Source organism: Galeopterus variegatus, unplaced genomic scaffold (assembly GCF_000696425.1).
Source record: "Galeopterus variegatus unplaced genomic scaffold, G_variegatus-3.0.2 Scaffold700, whole genome shotgun sequence".
NCBI classification, from domain to species: domain Eukaryota; kingdom Metazoa; phylum Chordata; class Mammalia; order Dermoptera; family Cynocephalidae; genus Galeopterus; species Galeopterus variegatus.
Genome location: NW_007726811.1, coordinates 511,922 through 523,680, shown reverse-complemented (window position 1 = coordinate 523,680; position 11,759 = coordinate 511,922). Strand labels below are relative to the sequence as shown.

At 44.4% G+C, this 11,759-nt stretch overlaps 1 protein-coding gene across 1 annotated transcript in view; it reads right to left on the bottom strand.

Moving 5' to 3' along the window:
* ENPP6 (ectonucleotide pyrophosphatase/phosphodiesterase 6) overlaps positions 1-11,759 on the bottom strand; it is a 132,133-nt gene that overhangs the window by 14,071 nt on the left and 106,303 nt on the right. Inside the window, exon 6 of the mRNA XM_008571538.1 lies at positions 8,012-8,149. Within this exon, the coding sequence (XP_008569760.1) occupies positions 8,012-8,149 (138 nt within the window). The remainder of the gene's footprint in view (positions 1-8,011; positions 8,150-11,759) is intronic.

The window sequence follows — 11,759 nt, the reverse complement described above, 5'->3', positions numbered from 1 at the left end:
CCAGGCCAGCAAGACCACTAATATGGTTCCCATGGACTGACATAGGAATAAGGAGCCACAACAACTGAAAAAATGGAGCCACTCAGAGGCTGGTGAGTCATCGCAAGGGACTGGTACATGGCTTGCCCCATGGGAAGTGTTTGCCGCACAGGCAGTTGGAGAGATCACCAGCTCACCATGCCCATGCCTGGCCTAAGCCTGGGGGGTGACTATGAGATAAGAGTTGTGTTGTCTGGACTACGTCTTTGTCTCAATCATCCTTACCCCCACAACAGAAACCCAGCAAAGGAAGTTTGTTTAACCCTTGCCAGGGCCCACCTCTCTGAACTCACATGAGGATCCTTCATGGCACTGAGCTGAGGTGTCCGGGGAGAGCCATTACAAACACGTGGGAATGAGGTGGAGGCGGATGGAGGAACAGAGGGACAGGGAGGAGCAGGAAGCAGCCGGGACAGTCCACATTCGTTATTTTTCATGGGTGCACATGGGCCAAGTACTAGCTTTGGCAAATTCTCGGGGCTTTTACTCGTTTTTTCTTGTTGGAATACATTAGCACGTATTTCTTGCCCATTCCTTCTGATTTCTCCTCAGTGTAGATCAGAAAATGGTTCAAGATCAGACTGTCCTCTGCTGAGCCACAGAGGAAAATATTCCTTTGGAGGTGGAAAACCAGCAGCCTCTGGGACAGCTGGCCTCCAGCTCTTGCCTTGTGTCCCAAAATGATTTCTCATGGCAGCTGAGGATGCTGGACTCTGTCTTCATGCACTGACCAGGGGAGCCATTTGGGAGCCTTGTCTGGTTCCTGCTGCTCTGCTGGGGGCTTCCTCTCTGGTGTTCTTCCTATGGAGGCCACCATTGTCATCCCCACCTCGAAACCAGAGGACTCAGCGTCTACACCGGTGCTCCTGAGCCTGGCTGTGCAGAGACCACCCTGAGCTCACTGGGCCCCAGCCTTGGATACTTGTGTTCAGTAGGTCAGGGGAGCCAGAGAACCTCTTAATAATGTCCCCCAGGTGACTGGGGTCCGTAGCCAGGCATGGAAACCCCTGGAGGCCGTTCGTTCACCTGGCCTCCACCATCTGCCATGTTAACTGGTTATTTGTCCTTTTCTCAGGACATTTTATGCTTATACGGATCAACATCCTGAGGTCTGACACTGTGTCTTACGTCTGTCTGTGAGACCCCAGGTGTGGCAGCGTAAGGCCTCCCTCCCAGAAAGCCCACAGGGCCTCAGCGATGGCAGAATCCGGCACAGAATCAGCTCTGACGCGGCTGCTTTGTAACAGGCAGGAGCCAGGGCAGCCCAGCCAGCTTTTCCCAGCTGGTGTTCTGTTCTCATTGGCTGGTGCCCCTGTGGAACTGGTTGGTAAACATCTTGACTGTCACCCCTCCTTCACTATAAAAGTGTCAGGGACCCAAGTTTCCTCCCTTTCTACTTTGAGGCATCTCAACAGGTCTCTAGGGTGCTGGGGAACACCACTGAAATCTGGTCAGATTAAAATAAATAAAACGTCGACTCTCTCTAAGGTGTGTTAGAAGCCTAATAAAAATAAAATCTACATTTTTCTCCTAGGGCATAGTTATAACAGGAGGCTCCCACCATCCCGAAAGTATAATAAGCTTGTGACATCACCCCAGGCTGAAAAAGGCCCCCAAAATGTCCAAGTCAGGGGTGGCTTCACGGACAACTCTTGTGAAATGACAACACGTGTGAAATGGCAACAGTTTGGCTGGCTTGGGTGGTTTCACTGCTAGGGTTAAGGTCGCACTACAGTTTGCATTACAAACATGGTTTCTCAGATTTTGTATCATTGCTATTTTAAATTGTCCTCCAGAGAGGCTTCCTGTGAGCGGGACTCCTTGGAACTCCCTAGGAGTGGTGGCTATGAACCTTAGATATGTGTCTGCCACATGCCTCTACAAAGACACGTCCCTCTAACAGTTTCCCTTTCTCTGCCCTTCTAAAGCAGAATTGAATTGCTTGGGTCTCGAGGCCCTGGCCTGATCTTCTCCTGACCCTCAGCAGCCCGTTGCCACACACAGCTTGAGCCTTGGAATGGAAAATGCCAGACGGCAAAATCAGCAGGGACCAAGAATAGCAGAAGGCCTTGGAGGAGAGTGAAGTGCTGGAGGGAAGCGCCGTGTGGATGAGGTTCCTTCTTAATTTTTTTCCAGGATCACGTTTACTGAAGTGTGCCAAGGGGAAGGAGGGTATGCACGTGCTCCCAGACGCTTCCACAGATGACCGTAATCACCAGCAGAAAGCAGCAGCTTCCAGCGCTCGACGTCTGACTTCCTGAAGCTCAGTTGGTTGGGCCTGGACAACACCACTCTAGCTGCCACTAAAACTCTTGATTTCCCCAAATATTTTGGGTCCAGGCCTAATCGCCATTCAACCACAGGCCTTAGAATTGAGCCTGGTGTTTTGTATCCTTTGCCAGTTTTCAAAATAAATCTTTCCTCCAGAGAACAATATTAGCCTTCCTTAGAAGCCTGGGACCAAATTTGCTGCGTTTCTCTTAACTCAGGCGTCCAGAAGATCAACAGTGAAGCACCATGTTTCACAATCTTTCACCAGGTCCTGGCCCCACTCTCCTTTTTATTATTAGTATTATTATTATTTGTGGGTTTTATTTATTTTTTTATTATTTGCATATTTATTATTTCAAATAGTAACTTTATTTTATGCCATTTTCCTGACCTGTCAGTCCCCAGCCCCACCCCATCTCTAATACCCTTGGTTCTGTTCTCTCCTTCTGAGAGTTCAATGTATTGTTGTGGTCTTTTCTTTTCATAACTGGGAAACATGAAATCAGAAACACATGGAACATTTTGATGCAAGGTTTGAAGGATCTTTGGAGAAGTGGATGAACTGTGTGCTTCATGGTTACATTTGGATTCAAATCCTGGCTTTGTCACTCTTAGATTTGTAACCTTGGGCAAGGCATTTGACACTCTGAGCCTCCATTAACTCGGTAAGATTGGGATAACAATATCCACAGTGCAAGACAGAAACCAGGAGGTACTTAGTTCAAGATAGCTATTATTGTTAATGTTGTTGTTGTTGACCAAAATTTTTTTTTAAATAAGTCTTTCTTGACACGTTTATTATCTGCAAAGTATAAAATAACTTGATGCCTATGTCATTGAAACCAAAATTTTTTTTAAATAGGTCTTTCTTGACACGTTTATTATCTGCAAAGTATAAAATAACTTGATGCCTATGTCATTGAAACTATTTGGGGTGCAGTCGTGAGCTCGTTCTAAAGTTTCTAATAATACAAAGGTTACTTTTTTACAGCATGTGGTATTATTACGGGTGTATCGGAAAACATTGATAGTCTCTCTAGTTAGTGGGTGAACATAAGAAATATAAGAAGTTTTGTGGAACTGTTCATGTCCTCAGTTCTTTAATGTTGTTTTTTCCATGAGCTGTGAATCATATCACCCTGAAGATTGTGGATTATGAGCCTCCCCTATTAAAATTCCCCGCGGTTTCTCACTGGACTCAAGGTGACATACTATGTCTTTCCCAGGGCCTGGCTTGGCCCTGCCCTTGCTCACCTGGGCACCCTCATCCCATGCCACTTTCTATCTCCTTGCTCCCACACTTGGCCACCTGGTCCATTCTTTCAATTCCTCTAATTCTCAAAGCTCTTTCCAGCATCAGGCTCTTCAAGCATCTCATTCCCTCAGCCTGGAGAGCAACCCCCAAGTTCCTGCCTGATTAGTGACCACTCATCCTTCAGGCTTCAGCCTCAAGGTCACTTTCTCATCCAAACTGGGTTCCCTCTCCTCCCAGATATTCTCTTTCATAGCACTCTTCTCTCCGTTATAGCACTTAACACATTTGGTAATTGCACATTCATTTATTTGCATGGCATGCATGTTAGTTTATTATATGGCTCCTCCACTAGGCTGTAAGCCCCAGGAGGGCAGGGACTCCCAGTGGCCCCCCACTGTGGAATTAGAACTTTGCTGGGTACGTTACATGTAGTAGGCACTCAACAAATACCTGCTGAGTTTGCTGGACAGACGATCACTGAGGCAGATGGGCTTCACGGTTCAGGATGGAAGAGTATACTTGAGTTTGGTGGAAACTACCCACAGTATTTGTCCACTTTGCATTTTGCTGTTTTGTTCCTAACTATCCCATATACCAAGGACATTTAGCATCACTGAACCTGGCTCCTAAATGTCCCTGGACCTCCATGGACATTGCGACAACCTAATCTGCACCAGCCCATTTCCAAGCAAGAGTCCCCTGGAGGAGGGAGTGGCAGGGTGGCCAGCTGAGAACCCCAGTAGAGCATGAGTGAGTGACAGTGGAGCCAACTTGTGCTGGACTCCAATGCTCTAGAGAAGTGTGACTCTCATCCCCTGGCAGGAAGAAGCAATGAAGAGGCTTTCCAGAGGACACTGACCAGGTCTCAGAGAGAGAGAGAAGGTAGGCATCAGTTAGGAAGCCCTATTTCTTGTCCTTGGAGAAAGGAGCTTGGCTGCTGTGACAGGCTTGGCTGGCTTACATAGGTGGCCTGTTTTGTTTTGTTTCCTTTTCATATTTAGTCCTCTGGGAAAATGAACACCTTCAGGTTTCTGCCCTATCAGGAGGGGAGGCCAGGGAAAGGACTGACAGCCATTGGAAATCCAGTCTCTATATTAAAAACTGCAGGAGCAGAAATGAAGTAGGCAGCCACTGGGCAGAGAGCATGCTTTTCTATGGCAGCATCAGCAGTCACACTGGAAAATTGTGCAATTCCAGGTGACAAATTAAATCTGTTTCCCTGTCTCTATCTTTTTCAGTGACAGCTTTCTAAGCAACCATAAGAAAAAGTGAACTCAGTTAACTTTTTCTATTAGAACAGCTGCCTTAGAGCCTGCAAAGCTTAAATTGGTGGTGGAAAGTTAGTGTTTATATGGGAATGGCATTTTTACCAAAGAGGCCAAGTCTTACATATTTATGGGACGGGGGCTGTAGGGAGAAAGGAAGAAGGAATAGGTTTCTATTTTATTGGCACCCACCCAGCATCAACTTATCCTGACTCAGCTGTTTTCCTAATCATGTCTAAACTAGAACACAGTCTTGTCTGTCATCTAAACTCAGACTCAGCGAGATTGCTTTCAGGGCTGAGAGTTTTGCCATGCTGCAGATGTGAAGTGAGATCAAGCCCGAGAACATGATCACATGCACTGCGGACTGGCATGTAGGTTATAACGCAAAACACAACGTTCTTTAGCCATTTGGGGAAGAAATTTTGCAAATAGGAATGTGAGAGATTAATAGCCCTGGCACAGAGCAGGAACAGGATAAAGAATGGAGTTTTAAACTCTGTGTGTGTATTTGTACAAATCACACAAAAGTAATATATAATGTAATATGTACAACAACCATATGGCGTACCCCCCTCAGAAGACACTAATTTGCCAAATTCCTGCGGGGGAGCAGTACTGGGACCCTCAGCAGAGTGTGGAGCAGAGGTGCGGAGGCAGGGCAGGAGCGTCCTCAGACCTGGCACTGGGCTTCCCGAGTGCGCTGCCGCCAGTTAAGACGCTGGAGATGGTGCTATTTGTCTTTGCTCTCCTCTCACTTCTGCTTTGCTGTTCTTGGTTTCGGGGGCCCTGTCTGCCTAGTTCCCAGCCTCTGTATCACTTTTGTCTTGTGATTGTGACCCCCTGATCTGCATTTCAGCACAGTACCAGATCTCAGGACCAAAGTTGACCCAGGCCAGGAATTTTCTAGGCACCCAGGAGACATACAAGGAAGTTAGTAGTTAAAGAAGTTTAAACATCAGGGCTTCTCACTTTCATAGGAAGAACCTGAGTCCCTGTACTTAATTTTGCATTCATAATTATGTGTTCTTTTCTTAAACAGAGGTTCCCCTAACCCAAATTCCATAGTCTTCAGAGTTTCACAAAACCTGCATCTGCCCCTGACTCTCATATTTATATTTTGCTCTCTGTTAAGAGTAGGAGCCATGCAAGGAGAAGCCATACCCCTTCTTTCCTGCTTGGGGATGTTCTGAGGGGATGTGATGTTTGGTGCTGCAGCAGCCATCTTGTGACCTTGAAAGGAAAGCCAAAAGAATTGCAGAGCAGCTGACTCGAAGACTTCATGTCGTTGAATTGCTGGATTAAGCAACCTTGGAACTAACCACCTCCAGACTTCTAGTTATGTGAGATCATAAATCTTTAGTATTTAAGCCACATTTATTTAAATGGTCTCTGACTTAGACCAAGAGAATCTTAACTGATATCCGTAGGTCAACCACCACTGTGTTTTAGTCACTCATTAGGAAGACCTACATCTTCTTGCTGGATGTCCTTCTGCCAGAAGACCATAGTCACTTTCCAGAATAAACCTTCACCCAAGGGACCCCTGGCTGGAGCAGCACCACAGCACCTGTCCCACCCTGCTGGAGGCATCCAGGGCCTCTCCCACTGGAACTGAGATGGCATCTCATTAGTTGTACGGTGTCTCTGTGGTGACCTCTGGCTTTGCTCCTCCTCTACTTAAGCCTGTTTTCCATCAAATTACCCTAAATCACCTCTGTATTCTTATAATCTCCCTCCCTACCGTGAACCAGCCTCTTGCTGCATTGATGTCAGTTAAATATGAGAAAGTAAACAATGGCTATACAGAGTCACGCTATGAAATGAGTGATAGGTAACTGTGGATTAACCCTCGAAGTTTATTTGCTCGAAGCAATTCCTCCAGAATTTTACACATTGAAAAAAGTTCAAAAAGCCAGCCCTTTTGTGCAACTTGGAAAGTTGTCCTAATGGAATAAACTTGGATAGACACATACCCAGGTGGCCCACTTGACTATGTGTGTGCCAGGCTCTGAAAAAAACCCCTATAAATGACAATGCTGTAAGTCTAAAACATTTTCACTCCAGGGGAACCTAAAATAGCATAACAAAGTGAAGAGAAGCATTCTGGTTTATAGGGGAGAGAGCATTAAGGGGCAAGGGACCCTCTTGGAGACCATATAAATCACGTGGCACAGGAAGCCATAGTCTGCTGAAGAAGGGCCTGGCTTCACCTATGCACTGTTCAGTTGACACTTATAACAAGGTCTGCTTTGCTCTCAGTTCCTCAGTGACCAGCTGCTTCTCTTCGTATGGAGCCCATAAGAACAATTCAGTCCTCCCAAATAACCAAAGTTCACAGAACCCCATTTTTCCATGCCCAGGTCCCTGGACTCCCACGCATCTCCCTAATCAGTATTTCTGCTGCCCACTCTCGGGTGGATTACTTACTAGTCTTAGGTATAATACTTAGTTGGCCTCAACCACCTCTCATGTGCCACTCTCTTTTACCCTGTAGGCTGATCTAATTGCAATCCCCCTTCAAATTCATATCTCAAATAACCCATGCCATCTTCGGGAATTGATCCTAACCATGACATGACCATGGATTCCGAAGGGCAGGGCCTTCCCACCATGGCCCAATACCATAAGCTCATACTGAGCCTGGTGAGCTTGGAATCCCAATAGACAGGGAGGAGGATGTTGAAGTCATTCAGGCATGCAGCAATTAAGGTTTGGACCAAAAATGCAAGATAATCTCCTCTGTAAAATCAAGTTGGCAAACTGGAGACCAGGATCTGTGGAGTTTTGTTTGCCAATATTTCTCATAAAGGTGGAAGCAAAGCTGAGCCTCTCCGTGCTTTGACTGCCCCGAAGCAACTGCTTTGGTTCACAGTAATTGTTCCACTTTAAACTGAATGGGTTACATTGTAAACCTGGGTAATTGAGTTAAGGCCTGTTTGCTAAAATACAGCGAGTCTGGAGCCATGAAGTCTAAACCGTGACTCTGGGTTCACGTCTATAGTTTGTGTCTACAAAGTCACCTGATCAAGCCTTTTTATTCCCTAAAGAAGGAAATTACCCAATGAATGATACTTAAGTGAAAAAATCTTTACCTGTAAAAACTGAATAATTATCACTTATCTTTGGGTTGTTTGACAGAATTTGTATGATCAATAAAATGTCAGATATCTATAATTACCTCAGTTATGAACCATCCTTCATCGGCCACTAAAGTCAAAGGAGAGACGAATTTCCCTTTCTTGTAATAGAACCTGCTTGGTATGGCTTCTTTCTCGTAGACAGTCATGTGTTCCACTATGCTCAGTTTGTTATATATCTGCAAAGAAAACAGACAGCGATTGGTTTTGCACTCTCTTTCTTAAACATATATGAACGTTTATTGGACCTGGGATGGGAGGACTTTATAAGTACAGTGAAAGCCAAAGAAAGAAATTACCAAAAACACCTGATACATTTGACTACATAAAAATGCAAAACTTTTGTCTGTCTAAGAAAACAAGGTGGCTTTATGTAGTAAGGCTGAAGATCTACATACCCTCTGACCTGAAAAGTTAACCCCTAGGGATACAATGAAAACCTCTCATAAATGTGCACCTGCAGACATGTAGAGGAATATATACTGCAAACTGGAACAGCCAAAATGCCCAGCAACAGGAGATGGGATAAAAGAGTCATGGCGTGGTTCTGTAATGAAATACTATACAGTGATGAAGATGAATGAATTACAGCCACAAAGACTCCTGAAAGAGTCTCAGGGATCTCAGCTTCAGGGGAATAAAAAAGCAAGTTGTAGCAGAATACAGTTACAATTATTTCTATTATATATTCCTGTTATGGTTTGAGTAACTACAAAACTAAACAACATATATGGTAAAACTATGAAGAAAATCACAGAAATTCAAAATTTAGGTCAGTGTTTTCCTCTTAGAGGGCAGAAAAGGTGATTGCATCTGGGAAGGACACATAGATGTCACAGGTAATGGTAATGTCTTATTTCTTAAATATTAGTGAATATAAGGTGTCTGTTGTAATATTATCCTTTACAACATACACATATTTTATAATAATTCTTTTGTGTCTGCTCAATAATTAATGAACAAATTACAAAAATTTGTTTATGTAAAAAATCCCATGCTAAAATTAAAGGGAAAATGAGAAATTGATCTGCCTGAGGATACTTCAAAGAGTTCATGGAAAGAATGTATTATCTTTTAATTCTTTTTTCCATGAACTTTTTGAAGTACCCTCATAGTACAAAGATCAGAGAAAGAGGATTTGTTCTTTAACTTTGCCTAGAGTATGTCCTATCTACATACAAACCTTAAAAGTACTAGTAATTATTTGCCATTAATCACATTGCTAATTTCATGATGAGGATGTAAACTTTGTACATTTTTCTAATATTTGGCAGTGGCTTATATATTCATGGCTAACATTAAAATCTAATGTTGACTTGGCCAAAATCAGACATATATTCCTGGGTATAACTGTATATAAAATCGAGTTTATCTGAAAAATAGCCTTTAGGCTGTTTAGTAGAGGGTTTCCAATGGCCTCTTGAGTTATGATGTCCTACTTAAGAATATCCAGAGTTCTTAAGAAAAGTAGGTTGCATTTGCAGAAAGATTTCGGATATGTAAAAAATCTAGTGACAGGCAACAGGTCTCACAAACTGTTGTGTCCATCACATGACAAACTGTCACCCAAACATAGCCCCCACTTTTGAATAAACTACCAGCTGCTTGAGGCTGCTTGCAATGCCTGACTTAAATACCACCTTGGAAGCAGCTCTTCCCAACTCAAAAGCTGTTGACGCCCAAGCACTCTGGAGACAGCACGTTCCTAAGTGCCAAATTGGAGACAAAGACAATCTTCCTTGCCAAGAAAACAAAACTTCTTTTCAAGAACCTGCCAATGTGTAAAACAGGCTTCCTGACTTCACATTTGGGGAGAGTGTGAGGACATTGTGTAAACATACTCAGCACCTCCACTTCCTGACCACGGAGCCTGAGAACAAAGGAGTATCCCCAGGGGAATGGGGCAAGGGTGGGGAGCAGTAGCACTGTTGGCAACTGTGTTCCTTAACCCCCAGATAGACAGATCCGGAGCCTGAGAACAAAGGAGTATCCCCAGGGGAATGGGACAAGGGTGGGGAGCAGTAGCACTGTTGGCAACTGTGTTCCTTAACCCCCAGATAGACAGATCTTTTCCGGAAGTGGGTGTGATTGGGAGAGGGTCTCTCTCTGGGCCAAAGAGGTGGGACCCTGGCCTCCATCAGTGCCCCGTCTATACCAGAGCCAACTGCATTGCTCACTGCCATGAGGATGGATGGAGGCCCAGACCCAGGGCCTACCCCCTGGCACCTCTGAGGTTGGCACCCTCCAAGACAGCAACCTCACCTCTCCCAAGGAAGACAGTCACTTCCCAGTCTAGATCAGTTTTATCCAGGAGTGGGCAGAAGCCACAAAGCCTGTATCGGGTGGTGACTTGGAACTTGGGGGCTGAGCAGTCAGCCAAAGGTCTCACTTTCTCCTCATTTTCTCAGAGTGGTTAACCATGTGCTGCAGATATAATTATTGTTTTGAGAGAAAGGTAAGTGGAGGTCTAATTATCTCAAGGTGCTGCATTCCTGGAGGGCAGTGATTGTGGGAAGGGGCACTTTGTCCCCCATCTGCACACTGTAGGAACTTGGCCATACCCTCCTGGGAACATTCCCCCTTAATGGTGATCATCGTAATAAGAGATACATGCAGCCTCCTCGCAGCAGACCCAGCATACTTCTATGTGCTTCTATGTGCTTCACAGCAGCCCAGGAGGGCAGCCACATGGACATCACCACGTTTACGGATGGAGAGAAAGCAGAGGGGTTAAGGTAGGGAGCTTGTTCAGTTACCAGTTAGTGACAGAGCTGGGACTTCTGGCTCCTGTGATAAGGAGCTGACCCATCGCACACCCGGCCTCAGCTCCCTGCTTTCGTCACCTTCTTAGCTCCAGTCCCCTGATGAAAACAGACCAGACTGGCAGCTTCCTTCCAGAAAAGAGCATTCTATGTATGCATCTGATATTCCCCAGATCTGCCTAAGAAGTGCTGTATTTGGGCCAATAATAAAATAGTCCTGTTGGCCATTATCAAAAAGACAGAGAATAATAAATGCTGGTGAGGATGCAGAAAAAGGGGAACCCTTCTACACTATTAGTGGGAATGTAAATTAGTACAGCCACTATGGAAAACAGTATGGAAGTTCCTCAAACAACTATAGATAGATCTTCCATATGATCCAGCAATCCCGCTGCTGGGTATATACCCAAAGGAATGGAAATCATCATGCCAAAGGGAAACCTGCACTCCCATGTTCATCGCAGCTCTTCTTACAGTAGCCAAGTTACGGAACCAACCTAAATGTCCATCGATGGATGATTGGATAAGGAAAATGTGATATAAACACATGTTTATAGGAATACTACTCTGCCATAAAAAAGAATGAAATTCTGCCATTTATAGCAACTTGGATGCACTTGAAGAAAATTATGCTAAGTGAAATAAGCCAGGCACAGAAAGAGAAATACCACATGTCCTCACTCATAAGTGGGAGCTAAAAAATAAATAAAAGAAAGAAACAAAGAAACAAATAACAATCACAATAAAAAGTTGAACTTTCAGAAGGAGAGAACAGAACTGTGGTTACTAGAGGTGGGAAAGGGAGAGGGGGAGGGACGTTAATGAGAAATTGGTTAATGGACATAAAGAATGATTATGTTTTGTAATGACAAATATGCTAATTATCCTGTATTGATCATCACACATTGTACACTGGTGTTGATATTCAATTCTGTACCCCACAAACATGCATCATCAATTATGTTTAAAAAAAAATGTCTGAGTAAGACCTTGTCTACCTGTGTTAGACACTTGATAAGCCCTGCAC